The sequence below is a fragment of the Balaenoptera ricei genome, chromosome 20 (genome assembly GCF_028023285.1).
Source record: "Balaenoptera ricei isolate mBalRic1 chromosome 20, mBalRic1.hap2, whole genome shotgun sequence".
In the NCBI taxonomy this organism is placed as follows: Eukaryota; Metazoa; Chordata; class Mammalia; order Artiodactyla; family Balaenopteridae; genus Balaenoptera; species Balaenoptera ricei.
The window spans coordinates 22,811,108-22,829,944 of record NC_082658.1 but is presented as its reverse complement, the minus strand read 5'-3'; the positions used below and the strand labels follow the sequence as shown (position 1 = coordinate 22,829,944).

Below are 18,837 nucleotides of genomic sequence, written 5' to 3'. Positions count from 1 at the left end.
ATCTCCAGAACTTTTATCTTCCCAACTGAAACTCTACCCATTCCTCCCAGCCCCTGGCAATCACCATTCTTCTTTCTCTCTCTATGAATTTTATTCTAGGGCCCTCATATAAGTGGAAACGTAATATTTGTCCTTTTGTGACTGACTTCTTTCACTTAGCATACTGTCTCCAAGGTTCATCAGCATTGTAGAATGTGTCAGAATTTCGTTCCTTTTAAGGCTGAATAACATTGTGGATATATACCATATTTTGTTTATTTATCTGTCAGTGGACACTTGGGTTGCTTCCACCTTTTGGCTATTGTAAATAATGTGCTATGAAGATGGGTGTACAACTATCTGTTTGTGTCCCTGCTTTCATTTCTTTTAGGTATACATCCTGAAGTAGAATTGCTGGATCATAGGATAATTCTATAGTTAATATTTTGAGAAAATCATAAGCATACCATTTTCTGCAGCAGGTGCATCATTTTACATTCCCACCAGCAATGCACAACAATGATTCCAGTTTCTCCATAACTTTTTTAGCACTTGTTTCTTTTCTTTTTTGTTTCTTTTCTTTTAATAGTAGTCATCCTTTTGAGTATGAAATGGTATCTCACTGTGCATTATTTGTCTCATTTGCATTTCCCTAATGGTTAATGATCATCTAAAACTTCTTATAGTTTAAACACAGATTGACCCAAGCCTTGTTTCTTGAAAAATGCGTTAAAATCATTGGTGAAGGAGTGAGGAAACCAGTATTCTCATACTCTCAGTAGTGGAAATATAAATAGGTACCGGCTTTTTGCAGGAGTAATTTGGTAATACATATGAAAAGCCTTAGAATTTTTGGAGAAATAGTGCATAAAGAAGCTGATCTTTTCTTAATAACACACACAGTTTTTTCACAGTTTGTACAACTATTGACCCAGCAATTCTTTTAGAAAAATTTATCCTAAATCTATAATTGGGGATGTGTACAAAGTTATAAGTATTGGAATAAATCATTGTAAACAACTTAAATGTCTAACCATAGAAGATTTGTTAAATTCTGACTCAGTAGGCCTGAGAGTGGGAGTTGAATAAGTAGGACCTAGGAATCAGCATTTTAGACGTGTACTCTGGATAATTCTGAAGGTGGTCTGTGGACCACATTTGAGGAATATTTACTCATCATTACTTACATGCTTTAATTTCAGGTTCCATGGTGTGCTAAGGCCCTCTACAAACTGGTCTTTGACTTCCCTGTTCAGCCTTCTCTACAACTACTTCCCAAACATCCTCCATCATGTTCCAGTCTAAGAGCCTTCTTGTGCAACTTTTCACTCACACCATTTTCTCCATCTGCCTTGCCTCTACTTCCCACCCCAGCTCTGCCTGGTGAAACCATACCCATTCTTCAGAGACCCACTTGTCTTCTGCAGTAAGCTTATACTTTTTTTTTCTGGCTTCATTGAGGTATAATAGACAGCTTATACTTTTTAGTTTATAGGAATTGTCTCTTTTCCTTCTCTGAGTATTTTCACATTTTGTACTTCTATACCATTCATTGTATTCTGCCCTGAAATGATTGTATTAGTGAACATATTTTATATTTTCTACCTCCTATAAATTCATTTAGATCTTCTATTAAATATAGCGTACATTTATTGAGTTATTTTTGTATCCTGAGGGCTCAGAGAATTTTAAAAAACATGGACTTTCCCCTCAGGGAACTCATATTCCAGCAGAAGAAACTGATACTACTAACCTCAGTTTAATAGATTAAGTCCTGTTATTTGTGGAATGAAAAACTATTATAGACTTTCTGAGGAGATTAAGTGAGGAGGTCAAGAAAACTTGAAGTGACCTTTGAGCTAGAACCTAAAGGATAAAAATTTTTCCAAGTAGGAAATTGTGGAAAGACCACATAAAGCAGAGGAAAATCAATGAGCAGAGATTCAAATTTATTAAATCACTCAGTTAATAGTTGTTCTAAGTGCCAGGGATACAAGAGCAAAGTCCTTGTTTAAATTCTATTGGGGTGACAGATAATGAACAACTTAACAAATAAAAAGTGTTCTAGGTAGTGTTGAGTGCTCTGAAGGAAAAAGGCAGGGTAAGGGTGTAGAGAGTGATGGAAGAATGTTATCCTAGGTAAGTGGTCAGGGAAGTCCTCACCACAGGAGGTGACATCTGAAGAGAAGCATAAATTGAAGTGAGGGAGTAAACTGAGGATGTCCAAGGGAAGTGGGTTTAATGGAGGGAAACAACAAATGCACATGTGAAAATGTACAGTGTAAGTTGATGAAAAATGTACAGGTGGTATTTAAACTTGGGGTTAAACAGAAATTAAGATGAACTCTTTTTTTTTTTTTTTTTTTTTTTAATTTGGCCGTGCAGCACAGCTTGCAGGATCTTAGTTCCCCTACCGACTGGGGACTGAACCTGCACCCTTGGCAGTGAAAGCGCTGAGTCCTAACCACTGGACCTCCAAGGAATTCATTACCAAGATGATCTTTTTATAAAACATTTAATTTCTGAAAAATATGTAAGTTTTTTTTAACTTTAAAAAGTTTGCAAAAGGATTTCTTTAAAATCTCAAGCAGACTTTATTCTGTAGGGCATGGAATGCTTTTAGCGGTGTTTTCTTTAAAAAGGCAACTTACTCATTTGGTTAAAAAAAAATAAGACAATGTAAAAAGATACATAATCAGGGACTTCCCTGGTGGTCCATTGGTTAAGACTTGCGCTCCCAGTGCAGGGGGCCCAGGTTCGGTGCCTGGTCAGGGAACTAGATCCCGAGTGCCACAACTAAGACCTGGCGCAGCCAAATATATTAATTAAGTAGATATATAATCAAAGTCTTGATCCTACCCCGTCCTCCTTAGTCTCCTCCCCCACTTTTATTAGTTTTTTAAAAAAATGTATCCTTGTGTTTCTTTATAGAAATATAAGCAAAAACACAGATTGATATTTTTTCTCCTTATGTAAAAGGCATATACATATATACACTTCCTTGCTGTTTTCACTAATTAAATGTTTGGAATATCTTTTTAAAATTAATTTATTTTTGGCTGCATTGGGTCTTCGTTGCTGCGCGCGGGCTTTCTCTAGTTGTGGCGAGCAGGGGCTACTCTTCGTTGCGGTGCGTGGGCTTCTCATTGCAGTGGCTTCTCTGGTTGCGGAGCACGGGCTCTAGGCGCGTGGGTTTCAGTAGTTGTGGCGCACAGGCTTAGTTGCTCCGTGGCATGTGGGATCTTCCTGGACCAGGGCTCGAACCCGAGTCCCCTGCATTGGCAGGTGGATTCTTAACCACTGCGCCACCAGGGAAGCCCTTGAATATCTTTCTATACAAGGAGAGCATTCCTCATTATTTTTTACAACCACGTGGTATTCTGTTGTGTAAATAGACCATAGTGCATTTAACCATTCCCTTGACAGTGGACATTTGAGTTATATAAAAACAGTGTTATAGTTTGATCATTCCCCAAAGTGAGATTACTGGGTCAAAGGATATAGATGCATTTGTAATTTTGTTAGATATTATCAAATTGCCACCAGAGGTTGTACCACTCCCATCAGCGATATGTGAGAATGTCTGTTTTTCCATAGCCTCTCCTTTTGGATTTTTGCCAATGTCATAGGAGAAGAATTGTATCTTAGAGTACTTTATTATTGAGATATAATTTACATATGCTAAAATTTGTCCTTTTAAAGTATACAGTTCAGTGGTTTTAGTATACTCACAAGGTTGTGTAACCACCACCACTGTCTAATTCCAAACATTTTCATTATCCCCAAAAGATACCCGGTACCCATTAACTAACAGTCACAATCCATTTCCCATAGCCCCTGACAACCACTAATCTGTCTCTACTGATTTGCCTATTCTGGACATTTCATATCAATGGAATCATACAATAGGTGGCTTTTGTGTCTGACTTCTTTCACTTAGCATTATGTTTTCAAGGTTCATCCACGTTGTGCATTTTTTTAAAGGGGAATTTGTGTTTTTCTTTCTGTGGAATGTATGTTTTGAACTCTTTATATATTAGAAATTAGCTCTTTGCTTATAAAAGAGTTACTGAAACCTTTTCCCCCAGTTCATTGTTTTTATTTTTCTTTAAAATTTTTATTTAGTTTTTGCTGCGTTGGGTCTTCATTGCTGTGCATGGGCTGTCTCTAGTTGCGGCGAGCGGGGGCTACTCTTCGTTGCGGAGCAGTCTCTAGGCACACAGGCTTCAGTAGTTCTGGCTCGCGGGCTTAGTTGCTCTGTGGCATGTGGGATCTTCTTGGACCAGGGATCGAACCTGTGTCCCCTGCATTGGCAGGCAGATTCTTAACCACTGCGCCACCAGGGAAGTTCCCATTGTTTTTCAGTATTGTTTAGGTTGTTTTTTCTTTTAACCACCGAGACACTTTTTATTTTTTGTACTCAGATTCATCTTTTCTTCTCATATCCAGAGTTATAACAGATATCAACTATGTTTTATTCTAATACTTTAAAAAGTCCATCTTTGCCCCACTGGTTTGAGGAGCCACCTCCATTAGTGGTTTTTCAGCAAAGGAGTAACAGATCCATTTTAGAGAGAGAATTCTAGTAGAGATGCAGGAAACAGGCTAAAGAAAGGAGAAACTAGTGGGTATTTGTTTATAACCTTTCAAGGTTTTGGTGGGTTTTTTTTTTACATTTTTGTTTTTCTTCTAGGATTTTTTAATGCATAAATTTTATTCATTTTCCAAAATTGGGATAATTCTGTTCCGTATCCTATATTTTTCAGTTAATACATCCAGAGCATTTTTCTAAATGTTTGAATTAATTTATTGAACAGATATTTATTGAGAACCTACTACCATTTGCCAGGCTGTGGGGTTTTAGATATTGGGGATAAAAGAACAAAATCCTGCCTTCAGGGAGCTTATATTCTATAAACAATAAAATTGTAAAATAAAAATTATGTGAGGGTTAAGTGCTATAAAGGAAATTAAAGGGGCTAGAGAATGACAGATGTTATTTTAGGAAAGTGGTCTGAGGAAAGTCATTAAGGAGATGACTTTTGAGCAGACTTGAATGAAATGAGAGAGTTTTCTGTTAATATCTATGAAATAAAAAAGTTCAAAGCAGTGAAAATAACAAGTACAGAAATCTTGAGGCAAAAGTATGGCATGATTGGTATGATCAGAGGAATAGTTAGGATGTAGATATTCCTAAATCAGAATGAGCAAGAGGGAGAATGGAAGGTGATGAGACCAAAAGTGTACTAGTAGCTATATGATAAAGGGCGTTGTAGACTATAGTAAAGATTTTGGGTTTTGTTCTGAGAGAGTTTTGAGCAGAAGAGGGACATGATCTGACATACTTTCTAAAAGCTTTACTCTGGTTGCTTTTTGGAGAAGAGATTTGAGAGGCATAAGAGCATAAGCTAGGGGGCCAATTAGAAGACTCTTGCTTTTACAATAATCTTGGTTAGAGTTGAAGGGGGCTTGGATCAGAGTGATGGCAGTGGAGGTGGAAAGAAGTGGTTGGATTGTGGATATATTTTGAAGATAGAACTGACAGGATTTGCTGATATAGTTTGCCTATGGAGTGAGAAAAAGGAGTGAGGTTGCCTTGAAGGTTTTGGCCTAAAAAACTGCATGAATGGTGAAACTACTTACTGAGTTTGGGAAAACTGCAGACAGAGTAAGAGTAGGTCTTTGGAGGATGGGAGGATTGGTTTGGGTTATGTTAAATTTCAGGTGCCTATTAGACATCCAAGAGAAGATGTAGAGTAGCAGTTGAATTTCAAGTCTGAAGTTTCAGGGAGATGTTGGAGCAAAGTGGGACATCATTTACAGCTTGGATTCTGGTGGAAGAACCAGCAAAGAGCACTGAAAAGGATGGGCTAATAAGATAGGACAAAAATCAGGATATGTATTTAGAAGTTTGAAAAAGGAAAAGTAAGACAAGTAGAAACTGAAAAATAATAGCCATGAGAGTTTGATATCAGGCTGGCCAATCCCTCATTGCCTCCCACCCCCAGCTCATCCATAGGCAACCACTGACATGCTTTATGTCATTATAGGTTAGTTTGCATTTTCTAGAATTTTATATAAATGGAATCATACAGTGTGTGCCTTTTTTTTTTTTTTTTTTTGCCTGACTTCTTTCGTTTGGTCTAATTATTTTGAGATTCATCCATGCTATGCATATCAATAGTTTATTGCTGAGTAGTATATCACTGTATGAGTATACCACAATTTGTTTACTCATCAACCTGCTGATGGGCATTTGTGTTGTTTCCAGGTTTTGGCTATTACAGATAAAATTGTTGTGAACATTTATGTGCAAGTCATTTTATAGACATACGGTTTTACTTCTTGCCTAGGAGCAGAATGGCTGCATCATATAGTTGGTATATGTTGTTTAACTTCTAAGAAACTGCCAGACTATTTTCCAAAGTGATTATACTATTTTACATTCCTACTTGTATGAGAGTAGCAGTTTCTCCACATCCTCACCAACACTAGGTATGGTCATTCTTTTTTCTTTTTCTTTTTTTTTTAAATTTATTTTATTTATTTATTTATTTTTGGCTGCATTGGGTCTTTGTTGCTGCGTGCAGGCTTTCTCTAGTTGTGGCAAGCAGGGGCTACTCTTCGTTGCGGTGCGGTGGCTTCTCTTGTTGCAGGGCACGGGGTCTAGGCGCGCGGGCTTCAGTAGTTGTGGCTCGTGGGCTCTAGAGCGTAGGCTCAGTACTTGTGGTGATGGGCTTAGTTGCTCTGTGGCATGTGGGGTCTTCCCCAACCAGGGCTCGAACCCATATCCCCTGCATTGACAGGCAGATTCTTAACCACTGCGACACCAGGGAAGTCCCTCTGTGTGCTTTTTTGGTGGCTGTTTTAGGTATTACACTGTACATACATAAAGTATTGCCATCATTGGTGTCACATTTTATAGATTTCAGTGAAGTACAGACACCTCCCTTTATATCCCTTTACCCTCCCTGCTGCATTTATACCAGGGTTCACTGCTTCATGAGGCTGCTTATTCCATTTTTGGACAGACTGATGCAGTGGGAATCTAGGAGAAAAAATATATATAGAGAGAGAAGAGATTGCAGTGAAAAATGTAAGGCAGGTCCGATAGGAATGCATTTATTCATTTGTTTGTCAAATGTTTATTTAGCACTTAAAATGGCGAATCAGGAACTTCTCTGGTGGCGCAGTGGTTAAGAATCCACCTGCCAATGCAGGGGACACGGGTTCAAGCCCTGGTCTGAGAAGATCCCACATGCCGCGGAGCAACTAAGCCCGTGAGCCACAACTACTGAGCCTGTGTGCCACAACTACTGAGCCCATGTGCCTAAAGCCCGTGCTCCGCAGAAGAGAAGCCACCGCAATGAGAAGCCCACGCACCGCAACGAAGAGTAGCCCCAGCTCACCGCAACTAGAGAAAGCCTGCGTGCAGCAGTGAAGACCCAACGCAGCCAAAAATAAATAAATAAGGTAATTAATTTTTAAAAAATGGCCAATCATCAGACTAGAAGCTAGGGAAGCAGAGATAAAAGATGTGGTGTCTAACATCTAGGGGCTCCCAGTACAGTTGAGGTGATAAGACAAAAAGTTGCAGCAGCACTGGTAGTAATGGTAATAATGGTGCTTGCCTTGAGACCAGGCACAGCTCTGAGCACTTCATGTGTATACCATCTTTGTATCTACCCTTTAACAAGCATTTTCACCCCTGAACTAAATTTACCACCTTCTGTCACTGTTCTCAATGCCCACAGAAGTTATCCTTCTTAGTGGAAAAAAAAACATTTTTGTTGAAGATACCATTTTTCTAGTTTATTCTTCCCTTCCAACTGCCAAGAAACAACCTTGGAGTTCTTTTTGGGTTTTATGTTTTGTTGTTGTTTGTTTTGTTTTGTTTTAACTTTCAATTCATTCTGTGTGTAAGATCTTAAACCCTGAAATTTCCCCCTTTGATTTTTTTTTTCCAGTTTCTTTTGGCAGCAGAACTACCCCCCCCCTTTGATCTTTGTGAGTTTATTATTTAGTTTAATTCCGATTCCAAAGATTGGGGTGAGGTGCCCTCCTCTGTATTCACATGGGGCCTGTACATAGTTCCACCTCATCTGGAGTGCAATTCTTTACTAGTAGTTAAAAGCTGAGACTGGAGCAAGACTGGCTGACTTTAGATTCTAGCTTCACCTCTTAATAACTGGATGATCTCGGGCAAATTTTATAAACTTTCTGGACCTCATTTCTTCATATTTAAAATAGATCTAATCATATAATCCACCTCCAGAGATAATCCAAATAATGAGCTTTTATATTTAATCTTCAAAGATCCTGAGTTTTAGACATGCAGTAAACTTTGACTTGATCCTGTTAGGATGTAGCTGATAGAAAACTCTTCAAATATAAATAATTTGGGAGGAGATTACTTAATTTATTACCGTGTTGATACCAAGTAATTTTGTTTTTTTTAAAGATAGATTTTTTTTAAAAAAAATTTATTTATTTATTTATTTATTTATTTATTTATGGCTGTGTTGGGTCTTCGTTTCTGTGCGAGGGCTTTCTCTAGTTGCGTCAAGTGGGGGCCACTCTTCATCGCGGTGTGCGGGCCTGTCACTATCGCGGCCTCTCTTGTTGCGGAGCACAGGCTCCAGACGCGCAGGCTCAGTAATTGTGGCTCACAGGCCTAGTTGCTCTGCGGCATGTGGGATCTTCCCAAGACCAGGGCTCGAACCCGTGTCCCCTGCATTGTTAGGCAGATTCTCAACCACTGCGCCACCAGGGAAGCCCCCAAGTAATTTTTAAAATTCTATTTTCTAGTGTAAGACAAGGTAGATTTGAAAATTATTTGGAAAACAGACTAAAAATAGCACATTTGATTTCTGTCCAGTAAATGTTATGAAAGCAAATATGATTTTCTTCAGTATGTGTTGGGGGATGGAGAGAGAATTGAGAATCCTTTTGAATTATGAGCTACCATGAATTTTGCAAATTCTTTATGTAAAAAGCCATCCTAGGAAGAATAACTTTTCCACCTTTTAATTTATTCAAGAAATTGGTGTGACTGTATAAAATACTAAAATTTTAAGGAAAACAATAAACTGAGGTATTTATATTAAATGTCAAATGATTGATGTCTGTACTGTATTAAGAATACATTCTGCAGATAAATGGGCAAAAGGACAGAAATAGTTCACAAAGAAGGAGGAATATAAGGGAAGGGTATCCTGCTGTATTAAAAACATACAAATTGACATAATTTTGAAATACCATTTTACACCTAGCAAAGTAGCATAACAGACAGTGCTGATGAGGTTGAGGTAAAATTGTACTCATTCATTGCCAGGCATTGTAAACTGCTAGGACCTTTTTAGAAAATCAAATGACAGTACAGAGCAAAAACCACACAGACTTACATTTCTTGTGTCCTGATAATACCACTTTCTAGAATTTGTCTATAGATAAATTCAGCCAAAGCATAAAGGATATATTCAAGAAGACATTAAGTGTCAAGATACATTTAAATCAGTTGGCTTTCCTAATTGGCAAAAAATATTTAGGTGTTTGGCATCCCCCCACCTCTCACCACCACTCATCCCATGCTCCCATATTTTCCATTCATAAATAGAGTATGGAAATGATTTTTATTTTTTCACGAGAGCTGTTCACAGGTTAATTACATGCTCTCACTCCCTACTCTATAACCAAGTCTGTTTGCCGAAACAGGGAAGTCAGAGAAGACTGTGTTCTGAATCTTAGGCTTCTAGTAGGAGAGCAAAAAAATGGTTCTGAAAAAAGGGAATTTTAGTGGCGCAAGAACACAGCAAGACCACACTTGGCAGTGACACGTTTTTGCTTAGAAATGTCAATTCCAGAACCCACCATTCTACTCATTCAGTTTTTTCTCCTCTCTCACACCCTCCCTCCCTCTTCTCCTTTCCACCCCACCCCCCAAATTGGAGGAGGCTACTCTGATACTTAAGCCTTTCTCTTAATGCTTACAAGGAGAAGAAGGGGATTTGGAAAGGGAAGAGTATCAACGGAAAACCTACTGACAGCTCAGTGGTAATGCTGCCATTTGATTAGGAAGCCCATGGTTATTTTAGAAAGAAAATTACCCATCATCCATTGTATGAGATGCTGAAGCTACATTACTTTACACATCATTTATACTCAAGGTTTGGGTATAGGGTACTATGGCACTTACAAGTGCCCACGGAAAACCAGGCTCTAAGGGTTCATCATTGTCTAGGCCTACAGCTTAACCAGTATGCAATGTGTATTTCTGTATGTGTTTAAGTGGCTGCTTTATAACTTATAAGCTTTGAAGGGTTTGTCACTAATTCCCCCCCCCCCAAAAAAAGTTAGATTATTGTATGAGATGCTGAACTGTTGAGAAATTATTTCATAGCAATAATTATTTATAAAGGTACCCATTTGTTTTCGGTATGGATGGCAGTGTAGAGGATGAGCTTCCTAACTAATTAACAATTGCACTTTCATGATTTTGGCTTATTGGAACAAATAGAATTTCAGGCTTTAAGGTAAATGCTTTAGATATGGTGTTTGGGGAAAATGTGAATCTGGACTTGTGGATGTGAATCATTATGGAGTTCTGTGTTGGAAATCTGGCTTACATCACCATTTAAAGACTGCATATTATTTACTTCTTGTGTTGTGGTTTTATAACTTGTATGTGCAGTGAGAGAAGTGGTGAACTCAGTTGGACATCAGGGCTGGAAATGAGAGTTGTACTTGAAGTCCTATGGTGAGATCTTTGTGTGGTTGGATTCTGTATGTAAATCTTCGTACTTGCATGTTATGCAGATGCCTGAACTTTTTTTCTTCTTCTTCTTCATTGACCTTTTGGGAATTGTTCTGGTTTTTTTTCATGTATCTTTTTTATTAAGTTATTTTGAACACATAATAACTTGGAACACTTAGGGATTGTTTTACATTCATTTATTAAATTAAATGATAGTGTGGATGATTCTTGGCCATAGTTATTCCATAGTTTGCAGAACTTGATAATGAGCAATAATTTGTCCTATATATATATTTTTTAATCACAATACAGATGCAGGTGTTTTCCTTCTGTGAGCAGTTGAGTCTGTAAATCACCTTCTGTGGATATGGGTGTCCCAGTGACTGAGAGCCAGCTGTTGGGTGTTTTAACTAAACAGCTTGCTCCTAGTTGGCTGCTCAAATCCCATTGAGAGAGGTATTGGCTGCTTCAGAGAACAGAACAGGAATAGAGCACACAGGGTGAAGATTTTTGCAAGGCCTTTAGTGACCCAGTTTAAATTTGGTGAGATTTTCTACTTTGGCTTTTTCCTATAGATGCCAGAGTTAATCTTCAGATTTTCACCAATGACTCATCTTCCTGTCATATTTTCTTAGACTACAGTGACCTAAGACTCTTTGAGTCACTGTAAGGTAGTTTCCCCTACCACGTATAGGAGGAGAGAACAGTGATATTCAAACTCAAGCCTGTTTCCATCTCATGCTGATTGATTCCTATGGTACGTAGAAAACTGTTTCTCCCTGAAAATGGCGTTCTAGTGATTGATTGTTTTCTGTGGGAGGAAACTTATGACCTTCTCTTTTCTTTTTCCCTTCCAGAGGGAATCTGGAAAACTTGTGCGCAAAACATCATTTCTCTAAGAAAATTTTGGATAACAGAAATTCTGGATAACAGGTAAAAAGTGTATTTAAATTTCTTTGGTGATGCTGATAATCAACTGTTATCTGCAGAAGTAAACCAAGAGAGGGAAGATAGAAGAGAAAAGCTAGGTGTACTGTGTGTCAGGGGTTGTATTAGGGATTTTACATACATTATCTCATTTGATGGTTTTTACCTGGATTCTGGACATAGATCTAAGAATCTCAGAATAAAACTATCCTTCAAAATGCTGTTTTAAGTGGATTTGTCTATTGATTGGATTTTTAATGTCCTCACAATTCAATCTACAGGCATTTTTTAACTTCTACCATAAACAAAATACAGAAATATAATACAGAATGCTAGAATCTCTGTGATGCAGCCTAGCTCAGGAGTGTCTTCCTTGTTTCTTTCTGTCTTTTATTTTAGTTCTTGATCTTTGCCAGTTATTTGCAGCTGTACTATCTCCTTAATTCTTTTTTAATACTTGTCACCAGGTCCAAAATTTAACTTTCCTGATAAGGTACCTCTTCACAATGGAGTCCATCCAGCCCAGGTGTCCCCATTATGTTCTCAGTGGCAGTCTTACTGTGACCGAATAGCTATACTTCTGTGCTATTTTCTTATCTATATTCCACAAAGTTCGAAGGTCTTATGAAATAATACTGTATGTGAAAAATCCAGTATACTTTGAGAAATATATCTCAAATGATAGCTATAATTTTACCTTTTAAGCTAAGGAAGACATGAAAACTAATCAGACTTCCTAGGACCCTGTAGGCCCAAACCAGTGCTCTTTGACTGAGGTGAATGGTCCTACCTGATGGTGGTGTAGAGAGTGAGATGCTATTTATTCTAACAGTCATTCTAGTATGAGCCTTGAAGATAAATTTCAAGTATGTAGAGAAGTAGTTCCTAGAGACATCATCAATTAAAAAATTAAGATTTTAATATTTGCTGATTTTCCTTTGGTAATTTTCATTTTTATCAGGGCGAACCAGTTCAGTCACCATGAGTTGGAGCTTCCTCACTCGCCTGCTAGAGGAGATCCACAACCACTCCACGTTTGTGGGGAAGATCTGGCTTACTGTATTGATCGTCTTCCGGATTGTCCTTACAGCTGTAGGAGGAGAGTCCATCTATTACGACGAGCAAAGCAAATTTGTGTGCAACACAGAGCAGCCAGGCTGCGAGAACGTCTGCTATGATGCCTTTGCACCCCTCTCCCACGTGCGCTTCTGGGTGTTCCAGATCATCCTGGTGGCCACCCCCTCAGTGATGTACCTGGGCTATGCCATTCATAAGATCGCCAAAATGGAGCACGGTGAAGCAGACAAGAGGGCCACTCGGAGCAAACCCTATGCAATGCGTTGGAAACAACACCGGGCGCTGGAAGAAACAGAAGAGGACCATGAAGAGGATCCCATGATGTATCCAGAAATGGAATTAGAAAGTGAAAAAGAAAATAAAGATCAGAACCAATCTAAACCTAAGCATGATGGCCGACACCGGATTCAGGAGGATGGGCTCATGAAAATCTACGTGCTGCAGCTGCTGGCAAGGACCGTGTTTGAGGTGGGTTTTCTGATAGGGCAGTACTTTCTGTATGGCTTCCAAGTCCACCCATTTTATGTGTGCAGCAGGCTTCCTTGCCCTCATAAGATAGACTGCTTTATTTCTAGACCCACTGAAAAGACCATCTTTCTTCTGATAATGTATGGTGTTACAGGCCTTTGCCTATTGCTTAACGTTTGGGAGATGCTTCATTTAGGATTTGGGACAATTCGAGACTCACTAAACAGTAAAAGGAGGGAACTGGAAGATCCGGGTGCTTATAATTATCCTTTCACTTGGAACACACCATCTGCTCCCCCTGGCTATAACATTGCCGTCAAACCAGATCAAATCCAGTACACCGAACTGTCCAATGCTAAGATTGCCTACAAGCAAAACAAGGCCAACATCGCCCAGGAACAACAGTATGGCAGCCATGAGGACAACCTCCCAGCTGACCTGGAGACTCTGCAGAGGGAAATCAAAATGGCTCAGGAACGCCTGGATCTGGCAATCCAGGCCTACAATCACCAAAACAACCCCCATGGTCCCCGGGGAAAAAAAGCCAGAGTGGGGTCCAAAGCTGGGTCCAACAAAAGCAGTGCTAGTAGCAAATCAGGGGATGGGAAGACCTCCGTCTGGATTTAATCTTGGCTGGGCTTAAAACTTGTGCTTTTCATAGTTCATGGTAAGCAGCGGCTCACTGAATAATGACTTCCATTGAGTAAACATTTGGCTCTGGTTATTTTCAGGGATGCTGTTGGCTCATGATGCAAGCTCAGGGGACTCTGAAGGTGGGGCTGGGACAAAGGGGAAAGAACGGGAAACACTGTTCCTGGACACATGTTCCAGCAGTAATACAGTTGCAGAACTTTACATTTGTGTCTTCCAGATCTGGAAAAGAACAGATATATTTAAATCATTCTTGTTGAACAGTTTTTGTATGTACAGTATTATGGTACTTTTTTTTTGTATTTGTATATTGGACCACTGTAGTTATACTTTTATATTAAAGGGGAAATAATTCTTAAGGTAATGCCTATTAGGCTAGTGTTATTACTTTGTTCAGCAAATTCTACCCTGGATTTAAAGTTTTAATAGATGCTACATACCTAATAAAAGTGCCTCTCGTGTTGCAGGGAAGATTTCAGATATGTAAGGAGCCGGAGGAGGATGAATCAGTTCTCAGTCTTGGAAAGAAAGTCCATAGTAGAGCGAGGTTGAGATCTCTCTTTGACTTGAGAAATCTTTGAATCTCATTCATGTGTCCAGAGTTGTATCTAGTCTTTGAAAACCTATTTGTGTTTTCAAAGAAGATAAAGTGATTCACTGCAGAAGTCCTTTAAATATCAAGCCTTGCCAGTATATGCTTTGATGGTGTGTATATAATGTCAGTTCTTTCAAAAGGCTGATGCACAAAGGTGTCCTCATCCAGTAGCAGTGTGGAGACCCTGGCTAGAACTGTTCTAAGATTCCTCTGTCACAAAACAAAGGCACACCTGGAAAATAAGCCCTGATAAGATGTTTAGTTGTGGACCTGTTTGATTTGCCTTAAATCTGTATCCAAAAACCTGCCACTCTGGTTTCTTAAGAAGCCAGTGATGGATATTTTTTTTATATGTTAACAGTAAAAACACAAAAATTCCCTTCTAGGCTAAAAATTAATCAAAGCTACCTTAAACTGCATATGGCAGAAGGCCTAAATTCAAATTCCTTATTTTTTATAATTCACCATGGAACTTTTATAATTTACATATTTTTGCCAATGTAGGTTTCTGCCTGGAAGACCAGTCAGACCTGGGATTCTATCTGTAAATAGACCGAAAGAGAATTTCAATATTTATTTGCTATAGGCATATCTATTTGTTAATGACAAGCATTAATGTTCACGTAACACTCGTAATTTGCAGTAGTATTTTATTGCCATTTTCAACCTTCTGTTATGTTGGAGAACTTTGCTCTCCTGTCATGTTCACATCATTTGTCTTACAGTTTATGAGCTTCTGAGTAAGAGCTTGGTAAAGATTTAAAGGAAGGGGTGTTTGCTTCACCAGGGAGCATTTCATTTTGGGTATCTCACTCTCTTCTAACAGAAAGTTATTGCAAGCCACCTCCAACTTTGGAATTCCAAGAGTGTTATTTTTTTGTCTTAATTTTTAAATGTCAGTTCTCTATTCTTAGAACAGCGTCCTGTATGCAGTTCTTTTTTTCTTTGTTGTTCTCCATTGCATTTCTCCCCCACCCCCCGCAAAAGACACTCAGTTGAAAATTTAAGCTTATCTTCTAACCATGAATTTACCTTTATTTTGCTTTTTTTAATCTGTAAATTTTAGCCTAGCGAAGTTCCTCAGGATCTCTAAACACTTAAGCAAAAGGTAAACTCCAGTGAGACTGAAGGGGAAATTTCAGAAAATGATTTATACATGTATGTATCCTTGATAATTAATAGACCTGCGCAGTTTCCTTGAAACCAAGTGTTTAATAAGGAATTTCAAATAATTATTCTAAAACAGGGAAGATTTTAAATACTTCAGGCCAGCTAAGATAAAGAACTACCAATAATTCTTATGTCAGTAGAACTTCATGTATATTTCTTAATTGAAGGACAGAAAAAATACACATACATTCACATCCATCTATTCAGAGCCTGAAGGAGAACAGAGTGGCTTTGCCAGTGGGAGGGTTGGGGATCTGAGTGAGAGAGAGGGAAGGAGTCAAGCAGAAATGCCAGGCAGACATTCGGCGCCAGAAGCATCCACTTAGTTTCTACAAACAGGGCCCCTGGTGTTTCATCTGGGCTTGTTCTGATGAGAATGTTATCTTCTGTGTCTGGATAATTCTTCAACTTCCTCGAGTACATAGAAAGATATTCTGGGTCACTTCACATGTGTTAAAGTCTATTTTTATTCTCTCACTAAAGTTCTAATTATGACATAGATTTCCCAACTCTCACTGCTTTCTTAGTCCATTTCTTTCAGCCTTTGAACATTTGAGTTTGCCAAGGCCATTCTCCCCTAACAACATGTCATGGGCCTACATTAAGAAAACGGCCCTGTCAGTGTCTAGCTTATTAACGCATTAACTGGGTCTACATTGAGTCTATAAAAATATTGTTCCAGTTACTGTTCTGGAACTTGCAGGTATTTGTATAAAACACCTGTCAGCAGGGTTTTTTTTTTTCCCCTATCAAAATCGTTCCTTTGAATTGCTGTGTAAGACATGCTCTGTTGTATGACATTTGCTTCTCTAAATAGAAGTTGAGTGCTTAGTCCTTCACAGACTACAATCAGGATATGGTCAACAACATGTTACATTCCTTAACGTACAGTTGGATTTATTCAGATGTGGTGTGTCCTTTGTTCATCTTTGTTACAGTCTGTTATTCAGAAGAGATTTGTAAAACAAATAGGCTTTTTTTCTTAGTTCAAATTTGAGGGAAGAATTATATAACTTTTTCCCCTAAAGAAATGTTACTGTTCATTTTGTGGCTTCCTCTTTGCTTTATGCCTTAGTTTCGCCTGTCTCTATATTTGTTCATTTAAAACCACAAGCGTGTTACTTCATTGAAGTCAGTTTGGGGATTTTCCTTGACTGACGTCTATAGACTTTTGCTAAAAAGGAACTTTGCCATCTAAAATGGTTCTCACAGGTTAGGGCTCCCACATATCTGTCTTTTAGAAGGACACCTATATCTTTAAAAAGAAAAACGTCATCATTAGGTACCTTAACTGTCATTTCTTCATGGTATGAGACTAGGCGGTTGACTTTACTTTTCCAAGTTGCAGGAGCCACTTACCTCTCAGAAGTGTTATGAAGTAGTTAGAAAAAGTGTCTGGTAAAAAAAGTATTAAAAAACCAACTATTATTATTGGTCATTTGTCTGACCTTGGAGCTTCAAAAAAAAAAAATAGGTGGAAGAACTATGTGATGTAGTAAGAAGTCCTTCAGTGCTGTTTATCACAGGAATCAGTGATTGTTTAAAACACTTAACTTGCTCTAAGCAGTTTATACCAAGAATGGACTTAAATGTTATTCCTATTAGTCATACCTGTGCTTTACCCATTACGCTTATAAACGTCTAGGCTTTACGTTTTCTGTCTCATTTAAGAGACAGTACACTTCTAAAAATAATACCTATAGTTTAGGATAAATTTTTGGCCAGCCAGTTTTTTATAAAAGGCAAGTTTATGTTATACTTGAACCTACTTCACAAATGCCTTTTTATAAAGGAAAGGTCTTTCCCAGCTGTGAAGAAAAGTACCTGAAGTCAGAGATACAGAGCTGCTGGTCATTTTGATTGGAAGGTTCCAGTTGTTAGATTAATTTCATCTTTATAAAATAATGTAATTTCACGAAGATTCTTACCACCTGAAAATAAAGCCCCTGCACCTATACAGTGCAGAGTTTGGAAATAAAATTTCAGCTCACCTATATATCGTAGATCTGTAGTAATCCACAGTTACCATCAAAGGTTAGAATCATTAGGTTGACTTGCATACTTGTCACTCATTCTGGCCACATATCATGGAGAGTTTAAAAGATTTTATTTGTTGTCCCTAATGTGCAGTTGTGTTGTTTTTGTTGTTTTTAATAATGATGTTAAGTGAGTTTGGTTCATGCACATTCCATGTTAATAATCATACTTTTGAAAGAAGCAATCCATGTATTCCGAAATTCAGGAGTCCAAACAAAAGAAAGCCCTACTCCCGTGCAAAATCTCTACAGAAATAAAAGAAGTAAAGAGTTCTGCATTTCAGGGTTGGCTTGCTGAACCAGCAAAGACATTTGGCTGTATGATTCCAAGATTGGAAGTGTTTTTCTTTTTTGTACTCTCAATTGTGTTCTCTTCAATAAATCTCTTACAGAAGTCTCTACCTCAGGCACTAAGTGTTAGATATCATTAGCATATTGATACCAAAAAACTTAGCTAGGACTCCCAACTTTTTAAGATAATTTAAATGTAAAATTCAACTGTTAACCAGCAATTTAATGTCATGTGATGTGCAGTTTGGATATTGTATGAACAGCTAAGGAGTCACCCATTCTAGTGCCAAAGATCACTCGTTGCTAATTTGGTTCTGTACAGTTGATGTAAAATTTTATAGTGGGGACAGACTCTGCTGAGGGCCTTGTCTCTAGGAAGATTTTTTGTTAGTTCCAGATGTTTTTGTCAGTTCCAAATACAGTTTAGAAGATTCATTTGTGGTCTGTGCATCTTTTTCCAAACGTGAAAACTCAACTGCCAGGAAATGTCATATTGAAGATTTTTACCCCATTCTTTGTATCAAATAGTGCCCAAGAGCTTAATGGTTTACACAGAAAACCTGATATGAAAATCTCTTCCCATACATTCACCTGTAAGTTGATCTCAGTGGAAATACATGAGCAGGAAATTTTCCAAGTAGAGGTTTGGGCTCAAAAGATGCCCTTTTTCATAGCTGGGTTAGAACTCCTCTGGGATGGCTGTGGCTAAAAGGATTTGGCGTGTTTGTGGCATCACAGTCTGGAGGGGTAGGTGACCTTAAGGGTGGAGGCTAAGGTCTAAGCACAGAAACCAGGAACATACCCGATCTCTGGTTCCCTTTGGTTCTCGAGGCCTGGAGAAGAGGAGTGCCTTCTGAGAAAGATGCTCCTCACAGATGTAGACCAGTCTT

At 38.4% G+C, this 18,837-nt stretch overlaps 1 protein-coding gene across 8 annotated transcripts in view; it reads left to right on the top strand.

Moving 5' to 3' along the window:
• Nucleotides 1-18,371, top strand: part of GJC1 (gap junction protein gamma 1) — a 34,920-nt gene extending 16,549 nt beyond the window's left edge. For 2 of the 8 annotated variants that reach the window (XM_059907804.1, XM_059907808.1), the window contains exons 2-4: nt 7,133-7,452; nt 11,590-11,665; nt 12,621-18,371. In XM_059907804.1, coding sequence (XP_059763787.1) covers nt 12,641-13,831 — 1,191 coding nt within the window. In that variant the 5' untranslated portion in view covers nt 7,133-7,452; nt 11,590-11,665; nt 12,621-12,640 and the 3' untranslated portion in view covers nt 13,832-18,371. Of the gene's footprint in view, nt 1-1,389; nt 1,406-7,132; nt 7,453-10,680; nt 10,736-11,044; nt 11,276-11,307; nt 11,490-11,589; nt 11,666-12,620 lie in introns of those variants that run through there. The other 6 variants (XM_059907802.1, XM_059907809.1, XM_059907805.1 and 3 more) reach the window with 5 other exon arrangements.
• The last annotated feature ends 466 nt before the right edge of the window (nt 18,372-18,837 follow it).